Source organism: Grus americana, chromosome Z (assembly GCF_028858705.1).
Source record: "Grus americana isolate bGruAme1 chromosome Z, bGruAme1.mat, whole genome shotgun sequence".
Classification (NCBI taxonomy): Eukaryota; Metazoa; Chordata; class Aves; order Gruiformes; family Gruidae; genus Grus; species Grus americana.
This window is the reverse complement of record NC_072891.1, coordinates 62,337,390-62,360,783: the sequence shown is the minus strand read 5'-3', so window position 1 is coordinate 62,360,783 and position 23,394 is coordinate 62,337,390. Positions and strand designations below refer to the sequence as shown.

The 23,394-nt window shown below is 35.6% G+C and overlaps 1 protein-coding gene across 3 annotated transcripts in view; it reads left to right on the top strand.

The window, feature by feature from the left end:
- FBXL17 (F-box and leucine rich repeat protein 17) overlaps positions 1 to 23,394 on the top strand; it is a 307,633-nt gene that overhangs the window by 265,476 nt on the left and 18,763 nt on the right. For all 3 annotated transcript variants that reach the window (XR_008574640.1, XM_054809505.1, XM_054809506.1), the window contains exon 8: positions 21,834 to 21,976. Coding sequence is in view for 2 of the 3 variants with exons in the window: in XM_054809505.1 (XP_054665480.1) it covers positions 21,834 to 21,976 (143 nt within the window). In the remaining variant the exon portion in view is untranslated. The remainder of the gene's footprint in view (positions 1 to 21,833; positions 21,977 to 23,394) is intronic.

Genomic DNA, 23,394 nt, shown 5'->3' with positions numbered 1-23,394 from the left:
GCCAGAGATATGGAAGAGGGCTGCCTACATAGCTGCCAAGTTATAGTATGTAAAAATGATCATTTTCAGCAAAAGCGATTAGTTTAGAAGAAGCACTCAATTGATTTTATACCAGATGATACTTACAATAGCTGGTAAAGCGTTTCATATATGAAAATTTTTCAGTTGTTCTCTGCTTTGAAATTATTAAGTAGAAGTAAACAAGTGGGAATTATGTTTGATGAGGAGGCTTCATATTTCTTCCCTAGCTTTGGTCTCCACTCCATTAACTTGTCTTCATCTATTGACTTGACAGCATATTAAGGCAATGTGCTCTTCTTGAAGCTATGTTTGAAACCTGCTACAAAATTCTGGCTAGAACAGAATATTGCTGCCTGCTGCTTCAATGGATTCTCCACAGGACTTTTTGATACATACTCCAGAGCATGCTCTAGTTTTTAGGTAGTTTCTAACTGCATTCAAGATGTTGATTTTACTGTAGGACTTTGTATGATTTTGTTCCAGATAATTTCTCTAGGCATGTTCTGGCCTATAATTTAAATTTAGTTCAACAGCTAACTTCCAACAACTAGAACAGACAAAGATATTATAGTATCTCATTGTAAAAGACTGATGATTTCATTCAGGGTCTCAGGATCCTGGACTTTAATCTCCCAATGAACCATAGAGTGTCTGTCTTTATAAGTGTAGTGTTCACACTTTAATCTTTCTATTGAGTCTTTTTAAAGAAGGAGTGGGTGTCTGTGGAAGGCTTGGGGGCAGGGAGTATTTCTAAATTTTTAGAAATGTTGAGCCAAGTGATGAAGCAATTGATTCTTTGGTGCATTGTGTATCTTTTTAAGATGTCTGTGCAGATTTGGTTAGTATGTTTATACATTTGTGTATCTAATAAATGCATGATTTTATTTAAAATTTGATATGTACAATATGGTGGATTTGCTGCTTTAAATGTGACAGTAAAATTGTTAACAAGCTCTTCCAGGCCTCTAATGCATTTATGCAAAATATAAATGCACTTCTCTTGTAAATATACCTATATCGATGTACCTATTTGTTCATACTTGTGGTGTTCAGCCTTCTTTAATTTGTGGATCTCTGAAAATTTTCTCATGGAAATGTGGGCATTCTAGAAATATGGATAGATTACTGCATGTCGTGTTTGAGTCTTCCATGGAGCCTTCAGAGGTATTGCAGATTCCTACAGTCCACAGAACATTGTTTGAAAAACACTGCATATAACCAACAAAAAGCTAATCTATGCTCATTCTCTCTCAACCAAATCATGCAGTCATAGATTGAGTGGTATTATAGAAATACGGATTAGTTCATTGTTGCATTTGAAAAATATGAAGAAAACTTTGCGTTATAAGCAAAATGATTTTTTTTTTTTTCCATGACAGATTTACAGTGTAATTCTGTTAAAACTCTTAATCGTCTTGGCTGTACCATTTTCTGTTTGTGTTATGCTGTCACCTCTGGCTGTTAGAAAGATAAATGGAAATTGTATCTAGTATAATTCAGACTTCTGCTTCCCCTTTACTGAGTTTAAAACTACAACCAAGATATAAGTTGATATGCAACAAGATATACTTGAAAATGACTGGATTAATTAAACAACAGTCTGTTGCTTACTGTACTATTTATCAACCCTTACAAGGGCCATCTGTTTATGGCATAGTTATGACTTGTCTCCTTTTAATTCATCTACCCTTACAACTTTCAGTATAATTTTTCCCAAGAAAACAATCTATTTTGTTTTGTTAAACTTTTTTCTTTACCGAGACATCCCAGAAAGGGAATATTTTTTTAAAACAATTTGATTTGCATGAAAAATCAAATGAATTCTTAGACAAAAAGGGACCATGTCTTAGTGATGTACCTATAATTACAATTTAAGACTAAATTCCTAACTTGTCATCTTAATGAAAGGGTTTCAGTAAAGGAATATATGTTATATTAATGGAATGTGATAATGCCATTCTCCAATATAATCAGTCAGAAACACACTCCATTTCAAAAAAAAAAAGAAAAAACCAAACATGATGATGGATGAGCTGGGGCTTTTATCACTGAAACTGTTACATGAAAGTTAAGTGTCTTTCTCATCACTTTCACTGAAATTTAGAAGACTGAAGAAGTGGTCTTGCAGTTTGGGGATTTTCACTTGCTGGAATTTTCTGTCTTCTTAGAGGCTATGGGAGTCGCTTTGGCATAAAGTTTATGGAACCTGGAAAACAGAAGAGTAGAGAAACTTTGACATCTGCAAATCTCCACCTAGTTTTATTTTTTTCTCTTTTTCTTACCTTCTTTGTCATGGATCTATCATCCTTTGGATAGTAATAGGCCAATAGCAAGGGAGAAAAGTGTCCACAGATTTCTTCTGCTTACAGCAGTTTGGTGGCAAAAAAGATTCGTGTGTAAATTAAGATAATCAACCATAATGGAGTTTGTGTCTCCCACTATTAGTGAAAGTTAGCTGCTGTACATATATGAAACTTTTTCTGTATGTGAATAAATACCATTTTTTTTTCCCCTCGAAGACAAGCCTTGCTTTAGTGAAGCAACTTCAGTTTCCTGAGTTTTTAATGTGGCTGTGTTGTGGAGTGCAGTGAAAGAGGATTATGGCTTCTGTTCAGTTTACCATTCTTCAAATTAAATACTCCATACACCTCTGAAATATATATGGTGCTAGCCTCTCAATGGCATCTTACTCATTTCCTGTGTGATTCTGCAACTTAACAAATTTATGGACATAATTTGTTTGCCAAGGTAAATTATAAAGTAGTTGTATGGATAATTTTTAGTTATCTTAATTTTAGTGTCACATGCACTGGAAATAAATCAGTTGTTAATAGTATATGCTTATTGTTCTTTTGGGTTTGGGTATTCTTTTGGGTTTGATTCCCTGTTGAATTTTACTGTTCAAATTACAGAGGAAGCACTTAGTTTTCATAATTACTTAATACAGTAGGAGCTGTTATGTTCTTGAGTACAACTCTGAGCAACAAAAGGGCTGAAAGAAAAAAAAAGTAAGAGACAGAATTGACAGAAAATATTTGAAATGGCTGGCTTCAGAAGGCTGGAAGAAGAACTATCACATGTAGACTTATCAGAAGATGCTGTTACCTAGCACCATCCTGACTGATGTCCTAGGTAATAATGGATTTTACACAGTAGTTTCTATGCAGCATCATATTTTTTTGAACAGCCAAAAAGTTTAAGTCCAAGGGTTTACAGCGGTAAGCCCAGAGTTCTCGCACAAGTACTGTTTTGGATGAAAAGAAGTTTAAACTTTTTTTTTGAAACAATTACTGTCAATGTGATTGAAGACAGAGATAGTGAGGCAAAAAGCAATAACAACAAAATGTGGTGGAAGTCCATTTCAGGTTTGGGGACATATTGTCTGCAATATAGTAGAACAAAAGACATCCAGAATAAAAGCAATGCTCACAGCTGAGAAAAACAGAGATATTGATCTATTGCAACGATCAGAATTATTTTTTTACACTACATGCACAAAGTTGTGTTTGGTGTTGAAAATTATCTGTAGCAGCACTGTTGATATTTCTGAGTAATGGTCACAGAAATTTATGGCTAGCAGAAAAAAAAGGAAGAAATACTTCTTTAACCCCTTAACAAAAGTTCGTCTTACTTTTTCTCCTCTTACTGTTGAAGAAAAGAGGAACTATGGATTTGAGCTTAAATGTCATATATTGACCTTTTATTTTTGTCTCCTTCATGCCTGGTAAGTAGTTTTTGTGAACATATAATTCAACTAAATAGTAATACTTTGGGAATTTCAATAGCATGCAAATTAGATAGAAGTTTGGAAATAACTTACCAATGTATCTCCCACAAGAAAATTGCCTTTATACATGCATACACTTGGAATTTCTTGACTCTGAACGTTTAGTGAGGACTGGGACCCTGTCGCCCATACACCAAATGGTCTGTAATGCAACATAGAATGGTAGAGTCCATGTAAAAGCTGTCAGAGAACAAGCCAAAGAAGAGTGCATTTATCTGCTGAGATCATGTATCTGGAAATTCCAATTAGTAGCAGTTTGGCTTTCACTTTCATGGTCACCGTTATGCTAACACAACTGCTTACCCTTCTGGATTACAAAACAGAGAATGATTCACCACATTCTTCCTCATAAAATTCTAAAATTCATGCTCAAAAGTATAAATAATATTGAAAGAAATTATTCTTCCAGCAGAAAGGAGCAAATGTGTTTCTTCAGCCTATGTGACTGCTTACACATCAAGAAAAGACTTCAAAGCTGATGCAGACGTGCTACAGATAAATGCTTGCCACCCTGTCAAGTTTCCATGTATACCACTCTTCATTTGGATAATGTTTGAAAGTTTGGACTCTTCCCATGAGCTAAAATTTTCTTGATTTTTAACGAATCTTACCTGATAATAGAACAGACTGCTTTGACATTCCCAGAAAGATTGTTCTTACAGAAGAAAAGGCAATGGTTTTTCACTCATTTATCTGTATGATACCACTGTTGAAGGGAAAGACTTTTCCTGTGGCAAAGTGAAACAAAGGGTTTTCTAAAAGTCTCAGGTGTAGATTTTTCACAGCACCATTTTTAGACTGCAGGTTTGAAACTTTATTAATGACTAAAGGTACCAGAACCTGAAACTTCCAGTGGTTATCTGACTTAAGATGTGTTTTTATGTGACTGTCACTATCATCACCAAGATGACTTTCACTTAAGCTTGCATTCAGTAGTTTGTTAATTGAAGTATATATATGCATATAAATGAAAACTTGCAGTGTCATTAAAAACTTCCAAACGTTATTGAGTAATGTCATATCCACAATTTATCAGGGACCTTTTTCTTCTTCCCAAACTTTGGCACAGATAATACTCATAGACTTTGCCTATCATTTATGGTGAACTTGTATTTAATATGATTTTCAGACCTGCATAAGGGAAATTTAATACTTTCTGTATCAAAAATTTTTATTGCCATGGCAGCACAAACTGTAAAGAAATGGCTGACACACAAATAGACTTTATTACTGAATCATGTAGCTCCCCGTATACAGCTTCAGTTGACCTTATACCTGGGCCACTGTTTTTATCACAATTTGCAAAGAATGTCTTTTTCAGTATTAAGGCATTCTACTTTTTGGAAAAATCAGTACCTGATACAAAATTGGAGAAGTTTTTGCCTTCTAAACTGGTGTTGTCTGTGTGCATGCCAATTCTTTATGTAGCCGATTTGAAAAAAAGAAGAAAGTTTTTTACTTTATAAAGACTTGATTTTTGTTTCAGTTTTTTGTTTCTTTCAAACAAGGTGTCCTGAATGAAGTTATTAGGTAAGCTATTGCATTCTTACATAACAACATAAAAGGGAGAAATTTTCGTGTTTATATTAAGCAGCCAAAGGAAAACTAATGCCCACTAAGCAACTTAGATAAGCAGTCACTTTAGCAAGCGGCATGGCTGTGCCTTTTTATTTTATTGAAACCGTATTTATATAGTAAACTTGGAATTTTATTAGTATGTAATACTAATAATTAGAAATTATCTAATTAGCATAAATTTTTCTATATTTTCTGATCTGGTTAGATAAAAATTCCAGGTTCTGGCAGAGAGAAAAGGTCTACTGTGCTAAACTGCTTTCCTGTATATTTCCCAAGAAAATTGCCTTTGTTATTAAGGGAATAGATAGATTCCTGAATGTGAAGTACACTGGAGAAATACTTCATAAAACAAGTATTTTTCAAGCCCTTAGGAACTAACATTTTTTGTTTGCATTTCATCATGCTAATTATTGTTTAAAGAGTTCCTTAGGTGATTACACTCAGCTAATTTTATGAAGTTTCATTCTATTCATTATACAGGACAGCTAATTAATGGTGGAAATGTTCTTATTCTAAGACTCTGTAACCGTTCAGCTACAAACATCTTGCAGATGTAGGTGTCATTATTTGAAGGCAGTTTGATGACTGCACTGAAATATTTTTTAAGAAATTATTACAGATCAATTCATTTTTTTCATGGAAACTCAACTCTAGCTGTCGTACTAAAATATTCACAACACATTTCAGATACCTAACAGGGAGGATCTTCAAAATGAGTTCCCTGAAAGTAGTTCCTTCATTATTTTTCAAGCTTGCTTGTGATGATTCACAGTATGGAACCTTTTAAAATTATCTTCATTTCTCCCTGTCAGTTGTACTCACTATCAGCATCCAATTGTATTGATTTATATGAACAACCTCAGTTTTATTAGTCATAATGAAATTAATGGCAAGTTCCATCACTGTTCTCTGACTATGTTTTCCAAAGCAGAACAATATAACTGCATTGGAACGTATTAAATGTTATGTTAACAGACACAAAACCCTGTGTTAGAGTTAATTTATGTTGAGCTGTGGAGTGATACATGCTGACAAAACCAGAAAAATGCAAAATTGAGGCTGACAGTCTGTCCTTCACTGATTGTATAGATTTGTTGCACCACATGCAGTATATAACTTCATGCTGTGAATTGGGACCTTAGCAACAATCAGCACAATAGGAAACAGTCAGAGCAGTCTGTCAGCCACTGCATCAAATTTTATTGTCCTTTTTGGATGTCTTTAAAGATCTAAAAGATACTTCCAGTAATATACTTTAATTCAGCAATTTTAAGAAAAGTATTATATCAATTCCTGGATTCATCAAAGTAAAATAAATGAGTATAGATTATGTATGAAAGCAGGTATTTCAATCTTATTTTATTTTTAATAAAAACGTGACATAAGGTTACATCTTGACAACGGCTTAAAATATATTTTGGCAAATATACTTGTGATTCTATTATGTATTACTGCACATCTGGAAGGCTAACCTGGACCTTGGAATTAATTGCATGAACCCTCTTTGCACCTTCGTCCATGGGTGTTCAGTCTCCTCTAATTGTGAAGATTCAGCTCTCCTTGACAAAATGCAGTGCTTGTACTTCTGCTGATCACTGCAAAGCCTTTAACAGCAAATGGTATTCCCAGAGCTGTCTTGAACACTCATGTACAAATGTACTCAGGCATAATTAGGTAAGTCTGCCCAAGCTTAAGGCTGTAAAATAGATTCTATCACTGCCTATATTCATATCATCCTGCCATATCGTCTCCTGTCCTGCTTGGTTTTCCCCCATCAGCAGTGGAAATAGAAACAACATTGTTCCCACTATACTTGGGCAATATGTATTACTCCTGTGTAATTACACTGGCTGATGACTGTCTTCAAAAAAATGTTGCTGGTGGTCAGATTCAGTTTGGGAAGAACTATATTGTCCCATAGCTATAGCTGTCCAAATGCTTTTGAATCATAGAATCATAGAATTATTTAGATTGGAAAAGACCCTTAAGATCATTGAGTCCAACTATAAACCTAACACTGCCAAGTCCACCACTAAACAGTGTCCCTAAGTGCTACATCTACACGTCTTTTAAATACCTCCAGGGATAGTGACTCAGCCACTTTTCTGGGCATCCTGTTCCAGTGCTTTCGGTGAAGAAATTTTCCTAATATTGAATCTAAACCTCCCCGGCGCAACTTGAGCCTGTTTCCTCTTGTTGTATCACTTGCTACTTGGGAGAAGAGACCGACAGCCAGCTTGGTACAACCTCCTTTCAGGTAGTTGTAGAGAGCGATAAGGTCTCTCCTCAGCCTCCTTTTCCCCAGGATAAACAACCCTAGTTCCCCCAACTGCTTCTCATAAAACCTGTGAGACCCTTCACCAGCTTCGTTGCCCTTCTTTGGACACACTCCAGCAACTCAATGTCTTTCTTGTAGTGAGGGGCCCAAAACTGAACACAGGACTCGAGGTGTGGCCTCACCAGCTCTAGGTCTTTAGAGAAACTTCCTAAATATAATAGCCATATTAATATTAGTTCCATAGATAAAAATTCATTGTGCATGAAGGGAAAACTAGTGTACGAAGTTGCTTTTCTCCAGTTAAATAAGGTAGAAATTCAAAATAATATCAAAGTATCTGAAAAGTAAGAAACAGTTGAAAGATCAGTGATGGTGCACATGCATTAGTTGGTCTGAATGCTGTATTTCAGACTTCTGGTTTTTAATGCTGTGGAAATGTCATAATAGTATCTCAGTGAGATCACTAGGTAATGTCTGTTATTGCTGCCATTTTTCAGTTTGCTTTTCTAATATAAGCCTAAGCATATCTTCATTTCTTCAATCTGTTTTAGACTAATTCTGACTTTTCCACCACCATCTGAAGCTGAATAATTTCTTCTTTCTCTTTATGGACTTCTTGAATCTCCTCTTTTTGAAATAGTGGCTTTCAAACTGTCATCTTCAAGACTGTGGGAAGCAGCTGTTGGACCACTATTAAACACACAGGTCTTTTGCAGACAAATTTGACAATCAGGATGTATGATGGTTTATGGGATATGTTGGGTCTTGACATTGAAGTGGCTTGTTCATTCACATTTTTAGCAGCTCACTGCACAGCCAAATTATTACAGAGGTTCATGGGGCAAGAAAAATACAGTGTTTGATGCCAAATATTTTTAATTTTTTTAGGAAAAAATGGGAAGAAAAAAAAAGAGCCCAAAAGTAGTTATAGAGGAAACATAATGTGTCAGGGAATGATATTCCAGGGCTGTAAAGAGTTTTAATAAAGATGTTAATATACTATGTTATCATATATTCATGGATTTATGTGGGCTATACAGATATGTCTATGTATATAAGTGTAGGATTTTTTTCTCATTTCACTTTTTTAATTTCATTTTCTTGTCTGCTCTTCTTTCAAAATGTGTTGTATTCCACATGATCACTCACCTTCTGTCCTGCCTAGCCTTTTCATACTGCTAGCTACCTTTTTATAACATAATCCATAGTGTCTTGAAGTCCACTGAATTTTTTTCATTCTGTTCAGTGCTGTTCTGTCAAGCCTTTATTCCTAGTTCGTAGGCATACAACTTTACAAGATTACACAATTCCAACCCTGTTGCATGAATCTCAGTGTTCCAGTCTCCGCTTACCATTTTGCAAGAAAAGTAAGGAAAGTGAATATGAACTGGTTGACTTAGAATGCAGTATGCAATTTTTTCATTAAAAATAACCTGTATTCCTGTATAGAACTGTAAATACTGTATCAATATCTTTAAAAGGCATTGGATGTGTTTCTTGGAGTTAAAAATTGCCACCCACAGATGTTTGTTGAAGTGCATAAAGAGTCTGTCTGGTGCCATGCTCTACACTATGTTTGGTTTTATTGCCTGTTACCTTTTGTGTGTTTTGGTGAATAGTCAAATACCTACCCTTTTGCTGAGTACTGAATAGTTGTACACTTGGAGTTTTACAATTAAAACCAAAGCTTTTGATAGCTGTTTTCTTCCATTTTTAGATTGTGTACCTAAAATTTTATTTTTGTAAGCAGTTTTTATCTTCTAGTAAGTATTTAATTGACTCCTTTGTCTCCATTTGATTCAATGTTTTATATACTAAAAATGTATCTATTGTATTCTATTTGCTGCTAAGTTCATAGAAACTTAAGAGTTGTTATACTGAATCATGGTTTAAGTAGTCATTGTTCCCACCATCAGTGTGAAATTCTTTAGTGCGTGACACAGAAATAACATGCATTTATTAGATGTTCTTCTTCCTCCAGTCTTCTAGACTTTTTGATGTGTAGTCTTTCAAATTGATAAATTTATGAACCCTCCTTTTTGAAAGGGCAAAATGCACAATTCTATTGTTCTGCAGTTTAGGACCTCTTGTTTTCAACATTTTCCCTCTGTGGCAGAATGAGTATAGACCTCTGTCACAGATGTCATCCTTTGTCTCAGCAAGTATTTGCAGACCAGCGAGCAGCCTTTTCAAAGTCAGTATTTATTAATCAGAAGAATACAGTAGCTGGAGTCCTTACGTGAGAAAGACAAAGCTAAATTTGCAAAAGGATGTGTTCCCACATCATTTAGGATTACTTTCTGTCATTCTTCAAAGAGGCGCTCTCTTATCTTGGCTGATCCCACAATTGAACAGGCTAAACAGTTAAATTCCCTCGCTGTGAAAACTTCTTCTGTCTCTACCCTCTCTCTTACGTCCCACGTGACTAAGAACTAACTAGTTTTGCTTTTTTGACAATCAGCATCTCAACATCCTGATTTTTACTTCTTCTGTGAAATTTGGACTTGCCAAACTCAACTTACTCACTAGAAGTTTGGAATAATAGGAGATGGTTTATAAGGGATTGTAATTTTGTTAATTATATATTTACATGTTAAATATGTACAGTTATATACATATTATGTAATATGTTATAATTGTATATTAAGAAATATATATTTAATAAGTGATATACAGTGAGTTTTCTAGCTTCTGCCAGTTTATTGTCTCAAGCTGTTCCAGCAAAACATTAAGTGAACTTTACATCTGGTCTGTATGTGATATTCTGTGTTCTGTGACTGTCTCTATAGCCCCTGAAGTGCTCTAAGATCCAGCCTTTTTCAAAGCATTCACAGAAGTTCATAAGCAGTGCATACACTAGTTCTCCAAATGATGACAAATTTCAGAAAAGATTGTTTCTTTCCTGTCTGTCTAGGTTAATGCATTGCGTGTACCTCACATAATTCAGGGTTACAGCCTTTATTTTTAATGCTGGCTAGATCTGGGTTTTCACTATCATCACTCATGACTGTCATCTCTGAATTCTACTAAGCTCCTGGATGCAATAGCAACTTGGAGTAAGATCTTTCATAGGTTAGGTACATGTTGTTTAAATAAGCTTAAATGCCATTATCTGTTTTGAAAAGATTCTATTTAAATTTCCTTGTATATCTCTTGTTCCTGTTTTAAGCGGTTCAGGTAATTGCTGGTGTCTTTACCCTGGCACAACGTTTCTGTCTTTGGACTGGAAAAGGAAGCAGTCATCTTTAAGAGTGTATAGCATTTCTTCTCAATACTCTCCTGATTAAAAAAAAAAAAATTACATGTCCCTTGTCCACAGAGTCAGTCATCTCATCACAGAAAGGCAATCAGGTTGACTACACTTGGTTTGCACATGGTAGATCTGTGCTGGCTGTTTCCAGTCATCTTTGTGTCCTTCAGGGATGGCTTCCAGGAAAATTGGCTCTATAGTTTTCTTGGGGATCAAAGGCAGGCTTACTGTCTTCCATTTGCAATCGGACTATGTTTGTGGCAGTGATAGAAATTACTTCTGTGCAAAATAATGCAAAGAAAACAAGTTATGGTTTAGCGTCCCCAGGCAGGTGGAAGTACCGCCAATCTGTTTTTAACAAGTCTACAGGGGCTATTTTGTCCTAAGACCATGGGGTTAAAACCAGCAGCTACTATGACTTTTGCAATCCATCTCTGAAATGGGTATTTTTTAATATTTTTGTGAGAGGTCTACAGTCAGGACAGAACCAAATATACTGCATGCCTTTCAGTTTCCAGTACAAGTATATTTTTGCATCCTTATATTGAAGATTTTGGGGGGTTCTTTGTTTTGGTTTGGTTTTTGCTGTTGGTATGCATTCAGTAAAAGATGTTGCTGAAATGGCTGAAATGTCACAGAGCCTTTCATCTGCGTTGATAGAGTTTATGTAGAATAAAGATGTATTTAGCATTAATTCATTGTTGTCAATGTTGAAATTTCTTCTTAAGAATCCTGTATAAAATGCAACAAACCATTTTGTATGATTTTGTCCATAGCTTAGCCTTGTTCTTAGTGTGGACTTCTGGGGAAACAGCTGTTTAACACTTGTTATGTTAAAGATGATTTTCAAAGATCACTCTTTTCTGCTTTTGCAATTTCATTTCTAGTTTATGGCAGAATTTTGCTTACATAGTAGGACAACAGGTAGGGTTTTTTTAGTAACCTTTGCACAAATGTACTATTTTGTGTATGATTTTAGTCTGGCCAAATATGCAAAATGAAAAAATCAAGCACTAAGATTAATTCTACTTGGGAAATCCTAGCCCTCTAATTGCTCCGTGTTTCTAGGGGTTTGAACTGTAGGACAAAAGTTGATTTAGCAATTGTTACTTTTCTATCTACCAGCTAATAAAGTTGGCATTGAGTACCAACTTAATGGTAACCATATACCACAACCAAACCATAGCTAGGTAAATATATGCCAATTACTTTTATGTGTCTTACAGAAAAAATGAAATATTTACCTGTATTAAATATATTTTTAATTAAAAAAAAAAATAGGTCTTTTAAGTTGCTTAGGACTTTTCTTGCCTCCAGGGATTTTCCTTAGGCTTCTTTAGGTAACCAGTGCTTAAAATATTGAGATTTTATTTTCAAAAGGGAAACTAGAAATATATTGTTTTAAAATGTATGTGCTACCACTTTCAAACGGATTTTTAGTCAAAATTACAGTAGTATCACTAGTTGAGTGGTTTGCCACCATACTTCCACATAAAGGTCAAGATATTCATCCAGAGAGAAGGGATTTAAGCAGATTTCCTAAACTCTTGGAGAAAACAAATTCGCTCAAGGGATACAGTCTGTCTTCTTTTCATTTCCTTGAGGCATCTTATTAGATTGGTTTCCCAGTGTGGTCATGCCCCTATATCTTTCTGCATTTTATTGCAGTCCCATACTTCATTCTCAAGAAAAGTTGCCCATAGCCACATATACACAAAGGTATAACAATAAAATTATCACAGGAGACCTCAAGCAGCCTGAGGCAGGTGAACACAATAGAAAAAACAAAATACACCAAGTATGTTAAATGCAGGCTTGCCATCCAGAGAGATGATACAGCATTCCATTGGGAAAATTTTTCAGGCTGGGCAACTTTTTTCCTAACCTTCTTTAGGATTTGCAAAAGCTTAAGTCTTTACCTATTTACATACCTTTCTGGTAAGCTGTATTCTCTGAGCGATTGCTATAAATATTAAAATCCAACTGGTGTAAAATATTAAAAAAAAACCCCACTGACCAATCTCCCTGTTGCAACACTGCCATACCATGGGGAAAAGGACTTAATTTTTTCCCTGTCTTCTGATTACATGGATGTATGTACTGTAAGGGAAACTAGTTAAGGAATTAAGACCAACATTTGATTATGAGAAGAGTGAAGTTCATGGTTACCTCATCTATTTATGTATTTACTTTTATTTCAAGGGAACCGCTCATACAGTTAAAACCAGGAATGTGTTTAAGTGCTTGATTATAAATGGGATTGGCAGAGTTCCCTGGTAGAGGGCCAGTTCTTGTACAAATTCTCTCTCTCTTGCTTTGCTATTTCATGATGGCACTGAAATGTAGTTGTTATGTGAGGTCATGATTATAAAAGAAAAAAAAATACATGTCATACTGCATGTCATCTGAGTATGCAAAAGCCTGAGCAGAATTAGACTTTTGGCCGGGAAACCAGGACAAACTGAAAATTTTTAGTGATACACCCATGGTAACCTTTCTTTGGTAGCAAATGAACTACAGTGCTTGATGCATAACTTGTATCAGTATATAGAATCATAGAATCATAGAATGGTTTGGGTTGGAAGGGACCTCAAAGATCATCTAGTTCCAACCCCCCTGCTGCAGGTAGGGACACCCTCCACTAGACCACATTGCCCAAAGCCTCATCCAACCTGGTCTTAAACACTTCCAGGGATGGGGCATCCGCAGCCTCTCTGGGCAACCTGTGCCAGTGCCTCACCACCCTCACAGTAAAGAATTTCTTCCTAACATCTAATCTAAATCTCCCCTCTTTTAGTTTAAACCCATTACCCCTTGTCCTGTCACTACACTCCCTGATTAACAGTCCCTCTCCAGCTTTCCTGTAGACCCCCTTCTGATACTGGTAAGCTGCAATTAGGTCTCCCCAGAGCCTTGTCTTCTCCAGGCTGAACAACCCCAACTCTCTCAGCCTGTCCTCACAGGAGAGGTGCTCCAGCCCTCTGATCAGCTTCGTGGCCCTCTCTCCACCAGCTCCATGTCTCTCCTGTACTGGGGCCCCCAGAGCTGGACGCAGTACTCCACGTGGGGTCTCACAAGAGCGGAGTAGAGGGGCAGAATCACCTCCCTCGACCTGCTGGTCACACTTGTTTTGATGCAGCCCAGGACACGGTTGGCTTTCTGGGCTGCAAGCGCACACTGCCGGCTCATTTTGAGCTTCTCATCAATCAATACCCCCAAGTCCTTCTCCTCGCGGCTGCTTTCAATCCATTCCTTGCCCAGCCTCTAGTCGTGCTTGGGATTACGCCGACCCACGTGCAGGACCTTGCACTTGGCCTTGTTGAACTTCATGCGGTTTGCAGGGGCCCACCTCTCCAGCCTGTCAAGGTCCCTCTGGATGGCATCCCTTCCCTCCAGCGTGTCAACCACACCACACAGCTTGGTGTTGTCGGCAAACTTGCTGAGGGTGCACTTGATCCCATTGTCCATGTTGCTGACAAAGATGTTGAACAGTGCCGGTCCCAGTACCAACCCCTGAGGAACGCAATGAACAAACATTTATTTAGTCATCATAATACCATTATAAATTTGAAACAGGAGTAGATAAATTGTATAAAAAGTTGTATCATGGAGAGAGTTTTATACAAATGGTTTTTTATTTAAGGCAGAAGCAATGTGAATTGTGAGCTATGATTCCTTTGCTGGGTGAGCAGAGAACTCAAGCAGTGATTTCTTCAACTTATGTCCGTAGTTAGAGCATCAAAACATCTTCTGACACATGGAAATGGGATTAGGCATGTATTTTGGTTCTGCACATAACAGATTAGCTAAATTGGAAGACCTCATGTAATTTGCATGGCAGATTACCATCAACCTCATCGATGCAGGAGGTAAACATATATCCTATCTGTTAGTATCATGTGGGCAAAATTCTCAAGCTTTTGCTTATGGCATCAAGATTTGCTTTGAAGAATCAAATTCTGTTGCCCTAATTCAGGGGAAAAAACTGAAGTCATTGAAAAATTTTCAAAAAAGTTTTTATAGGTATGCACTTGTAAAGAAGAGCCTTTTCTATGTAGAAGTGATATTTATGTTAATGAAATATTTGATAATGTAGATGATAATATTAGCATATATGTTAATGTTTTAATTTTTAATGATAATGATATATTAAAATTAGATGGCAGTATATTGTCTGTATGCTCAAGTGTATTTCACAGTTGACAAGTGTTTGTGTCTAATTGCAGGCTAATTTATAAATGCTTTTCACAAATCACTGGAAATGGAATATCAAACTAATTTTGGTGACTGGTGAAGCTTCAATACATTCAAATGTTTATAATTTATCCTCATCATTTACATCTTTCTCTTTTGTTTCTAATTCAATAGAATAGCGTAAAATGAAAGATAGAAAAGGCCATTTAAACTGGCTTATTCAGTCTGTCTTGTACAACATTTTCTTTGTAGCTATTCCAGAGCTTTGTCCACTCATATTTTAAATAAGCAGATGAGAGTAACTCCATAACTCCACCAACAGAAGAATATGTCACAGTCTACTAGAGTGAACTGTTATACCATTTCCTTAACATCTAAATGTATAGTTTTCCTTGCTAATTTTCTTCTTATTACATATGCTTATTGCAATTTTAACTCTCATAAACTTCTTCCCTTTTTTTTTTGTACATTAGGCTCTTCAGGAGCTAGTAGATGGCTGTCAAAGCCACCTTAATAGCTTTTGGCTATATAATAAATAAAAGATAATGGAAAGTTCCATAAGAAGACTATTACTTGGTAATACTTGGTTGACCGATTGATTTCTACTCTGTGTAAAACCCTTAGAGAGGTTGGAAATTTTAAATTCTAATTCTTGGACATTGAGATGCTTTTGACATTAATGATAAAAAGAACTTAATAAACAAATGCTAGAATGTTTTTTGCACGAATGCATATATATGTGTAATGCCCTGGTGTCAGGGTGATGTCAATTATAATCAATTTTTTAAAACATATCTATCCAGTCCTCACTGAAGGCTGACCAAATGTAGTGCCTTTTACATATGCAGTATCTTAGGTGATGACAGGAGAAAAACAGCAACACAGTTAAACCTCACAGAGGTTTATTTTCAGTTAAATTGAACTAACATTTATTAAGGAAGTACTCTATTCTGTAATAGGTACATGTCAATAAAAAACATGTGTAATTGGATGTAATTCTGCTTAATACACCAGGTTTCCAAACAATTTTATTTGGTAAAATTATGCAAAACCTGGAGTACTTTTTTTCCAGATTTAAAGATACATTAAAATTGAGATTGGGCCAAATTTAGGTTGTTCATACCAAAAAGATGTACTTTATTTTTTTAATATTTTTTTTATTGTAGTGACCTTATACTTGGAAGTGGTCATAACTAAATTATAAATGTTAGATTACTGAATTTTTTAACATATCAATGTAATATCTGTTTTTTGGTTTTTATATCTACATATATATACAAAATCAAGGAGGAAAGCCTCAAGATGATACACTGCCAACTATAGTTTCCCAAAACAATCCTGCAAAATAAACAGAGCAGTCTCATCCCTCCGGATTTTGTTAGATGCAAGAGCTCAGTGCCTGCCTAAGTCAGGTTCAGAAGCAGTTAACCATGACAACATTCACATTACAACCATTGGTTTCACAGTTTATGTGCAGTAAACAGAGACCTTTCCTCTTTAAGGCAGTCATTTCTGCCTGTAGTAGCAGATGCATTTAGCTATGTCAGTTTAACTTAATCAGTTTAAAATAAAATGAGGTTAAATTACTACTTGTTTTTAATGGTAGTGCACTAAGGACAAAATTTGTCTTATTTTTCAAACTATTCCAGCTGATTGTCTACAAGATGCTACCTCTGCCTACAAATATAGTCCTGCATATGTTCTTTCACCTTCTCAGGTACAACAAAGTACCACTACAACTGGAAAACATTTTTGCTTAATACAGCTCAAGGCTGTGGGGGGTGTTTTTCCAATTCCACTTAGAGACACTACACTTTATCTTCTGCTACGTAGGAGCTGTGCATCAGTTGATTTCCATTCCACCAACCTACCACTGGAAAAAGAAATATGAAATCTTGCTTTTGCCAAAAATAAAGGAGATAATTAAAAAAAAAGATAAAATAATCGGTTACATTGTTAAATATTCACGTACAACAAGGTGTCAAAGCCAGCATGTTTAAACTACATAGTGGATTTTTGTGTACCCACCTCTACTTACTTTCAATGTATCGTGTTCTTCTGTTAGGTCACTCACTACGTTTTTAAGCCTGGTTGTCATTAATATTGAAACACACCTTTGACTGTGCTTTCCTGTTGATTGTGCTACAAGTTCCTAAGTCCAAACTTGCTTTGTAAGGCTTTTACTGTATGTTTCCTTGTTAAATTACTGCCAGGCTTTCTGAGAATAGCAATGTATTCTGGTTATTATGGGCAAATACAGAGAGGAGGAAAAGCTGTTGAGCAACACAAACATTTTCTTAGCTGAATCTTATTGCTTAAAGTATTTTGCTCATGCAAGCAGAAGAACTGTGTGTACTCAAGACTTCTAAAAGAACGCAAGGAGTAAACAGCCGAGCTTCTAACTGCACCATGTAATCCTTCACTTAAACCTGCTTGACTACCACAGGATTGCTTGGCAGAGGTATTTCAAAAAAAGTTTCAAGGAAGATCAGGAAAATATTAACTGATGAACCTGACATCTGTATAAGGCAAATCAGTAATAATACAGAATACAGTTAGTGAACACATGAATAAATATGACGTATCTGGGAAGAGTTGGCACAACTTTTGTTAAGAGAAGTTGTGCTTCACAGTTGTATCAGACAGTGTACTTTGAAGAAGTCAGCAAGCAGCAAGGAAGACCTGGTTGATACAGCCAGTTGGGATTTCCAGAAAGCATTAGGAAAGGAACTAAGCAATCATAAAAGGGAAGGTCCTGGATCAAGTTTTAGGGCAGGTTCAAAACAAACAAGGGAAGGTGATTTTTGAAAGAAAAGGTAACTGAACTGAGGGACTCCTTGCCACAGGATGTTGTGGATCCTAAAAGAGTTTGTGGATCACAAAACTGATTAGATGAACTTACAGAGGTACAGAGTCATCAACCCCAGTTCAGAAAGGCCTTGACCACAATTTTTTTCATGTGGGGAAAGTGTTCTGGGCAAGTATTGTTACCTGTTCTCATGGCCTTTCTTTATCTCCCACTGTTGGGTGCTGAGAGAGACTGAATAGTGTATCTTTTCTCTGACCAAGAGAGTTCTTGTGAGGGTGAAGTTGCACACACTGAAATTTTCTGAAAATAGGTCATTGGTGTTTTAAAATGGGATACCCTGTATGTCTTTGATAGATGAACTGTTGCAATATATGACTACAGTGTAACATTGTTCGCTCTTGTCAAAATATTTGGTTTTCCAGAAAGATGTCTGCTAATCTGGGGACAAAGAATTGCAAAGATACAAAACGAGTATGTTATTTTCTACTAGCACATGACAGAATATTGTAAGTCTTCAGCCATCTGTAATGCAGTAATTGATTTATAGCGTCATTTGTAATTATATTAGAAAAAAGTTGACAATTGTCCTTACATATTAAAGAATACCCAGCTATTTAACACTGCTGAACAGAAAATTAAATATGTGCATATGACATTTGGGGCTCTGTAGGAAGAATGGTTAGGGTTGAGACAGCAGTGAGGAATGCTGCAAAGGAAGGGCAGCAGTCTCTAATCTAAACTGTACTCCAGCCATGGTTAGCCTAAGACATACCTGATGCAAAGATCAGACACAGAGATTGATTAAAGCATGAAATTTCATTCAATTATTTGCATGTACATGAATGTGGAACACAAGCGAAGACAACAGATTAACAGTTGCCTGAAAATCAGTCTGGAATTTCTGCAAAATGTGTTTATTTAGAAAGCCCTGCTCCCCAAATGTCACAGTTGGAATTTTTTTGTTCCCATTCCATTTTTTATGTATCATATTGATACATAACGTCCTGAAGATTTTGTAATTCCATTTTGCATTGTTCTTGTAAGTATTGTTACTTGTACCAAAAACCATAGTGGTTCTCTCATGGTATCATTAAAGTTGTGTTCTGGCTTTCCTGATAACTGACAGAATATAGTCATGACAATGTAATCTAAAAATCATACATAAACACTTTGATTTATGGAAATTTACTTATGCTTTCAAAATCCCAGGGATGATCTTTTTCATTCTTTTAATACTTCAGAGAAGTAACACTAATAGCAATTGGCTGGTTAAAGTATAGATGTTCATAAAACAAGCAGTGAAGGCCAGTTTTGCAAAGAGGCTTCATGATCTGTTATTTGATAATTATTTTGTAATTATTTCAATAATTATTAAGTCCTTTTTCCATTATGTAAAAGGTAAAAATATTTTTATCTTTTTATTAAAAATCTGTAAAACTTATCTGAGATTTAGTTAAGATCCTAGTCTAGAAATTAAATACCCCTCAAAATTACAAAATACAGAGTAACATATCAAACAATGAATTAACATTTTAAATTATGTTTTGTTATAAAATTGTTTTCTATTAATATTCAGTTATAAAATGGTGTATATGAATAAAAGAGTCAATCTGTTATTCTTCCAATTTGTTTAATATGTGCATGTGAAGATACCTGCGTGAGTTTTCATGCTTTAAGCCATCTTTAAGCCCCACTCAGGGCAGCTTCTTAGACTAACGGTGCTCAGGTTACATTTTAGTCTTGGGCATTCTGCATACACTGTAACAACCTTTTTTGGTCTTTCAACAGCATCATAGAATCGTAGAATGGTTTGCATCCCCTACTTTCTAATCTAAGTCTTATGAGGGAACTCCCAGAAATTATATCTCTAATTTCCTTTAATGCCTTTACTAGAAGAATTCTTCACCAGTGTGATCTGATGATCTTTTATGTTACTGCCATAAAAGTATTCTTTGTTGATTTTCTTCTCTTTATCAGTTTTTTGTGAAGCATTGAAAATGACAGAATATGATTGTAACTTTACAAGAACTAGCAAAAATATTCAAATACAAACAGTATTTGAAATTTTGTTTAACTGGCAATATTCTAATGTAATGGCAGGCTTTCAGTACTCCTGCACTACTTCAAGCCTATAACATTTTGTGTGGAATTACAATAATCTATAATTGCTATATCTTTTGTTATTGCAAAATACATGCAGAAAGTTTCTGACTCTCTTTCTATAATTTTTATTAAAGTGATATTTTAAAAAGGCTCTGTAAAAAAAAGTGCAAAGTTTATGTTCTGCTATACATATATTTATGTATTTGCAAAATTAGGACTTGTTTTCTAGGGATGTACTGGGAAGAGAACAGGAAGTTGGTACTGTCCTACAAAAATCAATGAAACCATAATGAAACTACATAGATGATCGTATCATAAGTTCATCATGTCAATTACAAAGTTCAATTATTGTTACCCTTTTTGGTGAACTGCTGCAAGGAAAAAATTATGTACTACTGCACTTTCCACAGCTTCTGAGAACGTATTTGGCCTCTTTTGGCTGAGTTTGTTTGCAAATCAAGTCCATCTAAATATTTATAAATTATCCAATTATCCTTACTGCTGTCTGCCATCAGTACAGGTCTTTGCAGAACTACTGCAAGGTCAGGTGGGTTCTTCCTCTCTGCCTCTAGATCTCAGTTATACGTTGATTAGCTAAAATTGACAGCTGGCATATCAAGAGCTACCAGCTCTTCATAACGCCCTTTTTTTCTTTTTTTTTTTTTCCTTTCTGACAGTAGGTGCTGTAGCATGAACAGAAGTGGCCCACAGCTGCTGAAAAATCATGCCTTTAAAGATATTTGCATTATCTGGACTAGGTCGCTCATTCATCTTCCTTTTCAGCAACTGCATTATAACTACAGCTAAAAGCTGTAAACATCCTACCCCTTGGCTATGTGCAGATGGCTGACTTCTACACTAGAAACGTTGGACTTTTTATCTTGAGCTGAGAGTGTTGCTCATTTCTGTAAATAAATCCCAACTTGACTTAACAGTTGCCGAGCCTGTATTTTCTGAAATGTGTTCTAGTCCATGGTGACCAAGGTGCTGGGGATTTGTATCCTTTCTGTTGTTCCAGACTAGCCATGTCATGGCAAAACCTTCCCAACCTGTTCAGATGCTTCATGGTTTCTCCTACCTACCATTTTTCAGTCCTTTCAGAACTTCCAGATCCTCTTTCCTTTCCTTTTATAAAGGTTCAAGTTTTTGTTTTAAATCCTTCTGGTCTTTTTAATTTTTTTTTTTTTAATTGGAAAAGTGTTTGTGAAGAAAACATGAAAGTGAGACATATCATTGTTATTACATCATCAATATAAACATTGGGAAGCAAAGGCAATTTTTGAATATAGTTGTAAAATGTACATAAGATATCTGCAGAGTTTCCTAAAACCATTTTTTTTATTGATGCAGAAAATGTCCCGTTATTCTCTGTGGTGTTTTTGCAATATTATTTTGCTGAAAAAAAAATGTTAAGAGCATAAAAACAGTTATTTTCTCTGAAGAGTGAGGTAGAATTGTTTTTATTCCATAGTTATTTCAATTTCAATTAATTGATCCTTTATGCTTCCAAAAAAAGTAATTAAAAGAATTCATATAGAATATCTCTACTAACTGGTCTATTTGTCTTGAGTGACAGACAGAAAAATATATAGGAAGATCTGTTTATCTATGTGTTTGCATATGTTTGCACATGTGTGTATTCCTAATTTGGAGACAGCTATTTCACATTTAAAATTGCTGAAATACAAGATCTTTTATAAGATACATGACAACTGCTTCTCAGAAGTTAATTTCAGCATCATTTAGTGTATAAATAGAACTGAGTTTACCATCTCCACAAGCTATATAGTTCATATCTTTAATATCTTTACAGCTCTGATAGCCATTGGACGATACAGCATGACAATAGAGACGGTGGACGTTGGCTGGTGCAAAGAAATCACAGACCATGGAGCCACCCAAATTGCACAAAGCAGCAAGTCTCTCAGATATTTAGGGCTGATGAGGTGTGATCAGGTAAGGAGCATTTCCATGAACTGGTGCTTCCTTCTGAGTGCATGTGAGAGTGAGTGTTCGTGTATGTATGTGTGAGTGAGGGAGAGACAGGAAGATTTATGCCTTTCTGTGCAAACAGGTTTGGTGTTCACTACTGTGGTAACTCTTTTAGTGTACTGTGTTCACATATTTAGCTTGAAAACTATCTAGAGAACTAAAAAGTACATTATAAATTTTTGCTGACATGGATTTTCAAAATACACCCACAGGCTACACCTGCAGCCTGAGGTGCTCACAAAAGCTTTATGTAAAATCTGCCCTCTGAGGGTTGTGAATATTTTTGGCCAAAAAGTGATTGATATGTCATGTCATTATTATGACAGACTACTTTGGCTTTTAAAAAGAAAGAAATAAAAAAACCAATAGAATAATAAAAATATTTCAGTGTTACTTCCAGAGTGATTTTCTATACGTCTTTGTTCTTGCTCATATATAATGGTTTTGAAAACACAAAGGCAAGGATTTGGATAAAACCATAATGCTAAAATAAGAAAAAAATACTTAATTTAGCTTTCTTACTTGGAATATATTAAGAATGCCTATAAGTTTAGCACTTTATTATTAGAACAAGAGAGGACAAGGCAGTCCAGCTCCACCTTATCCTGTATATGGGCTTCAGGAATCATATCTCTGTTGAGAGAAGAGAGATCAAGAGGCCTGGGAACAGAGCAGAAATAGCTAAAAGTCATTGGAGGTTCAAAGTCTCTGATCTCAAATCTTCAAATGTATCTGCAGGGATTATTTCTTTTCCAGCCATCATGAATGAAATGTCCAGCTTGTGATGCCCACCACAAGCATATCTCTCAGGGGTGCAAATTTCTAATTGGATACAGCCTGTGGAAACACAGGTTTTTGGTCTAAGAAACTTCATGCTCAAACCATTGCCTTGCATCTCTTGCAGTGCTTTATAGAAGACAGTTACAAAACTGAGTATTTCAACTGGCAAGGAATAATAATTTTCAGGTCAGTTGTAAAGTTAGAAACAGCATTTTGCAAACCCAGCCTTAGACGGTTTCCACTTTGAGGGGAGGTTGAGCACTTTGGAAGAATTGCTCTGTCTATTAAAGCTGACTCCACTTAATCTCCTAAACATTAGTGTTTTATAAGAGCCAATAGACAAAAAGAGCATGTGAGTCTCTTTGATGGATTGTGCTAAGATTATGTACTTAGAGAATGTTCAAAAGGTTACTTGACCTTGGGAATTAGATCTGATCCTGAATCACCTAGTCAATTTTACACATGTATTTATTTTGTGAATTTAGCTAATGCTGAACAATCAACAAGGATCTAATAAGTGCAATAATTTTATCCTGTCTTCAGCTGTTATAGAAAATCAATGATCTTGATGCTGAAAACAAGTTTTACTACCTCATCAGTTA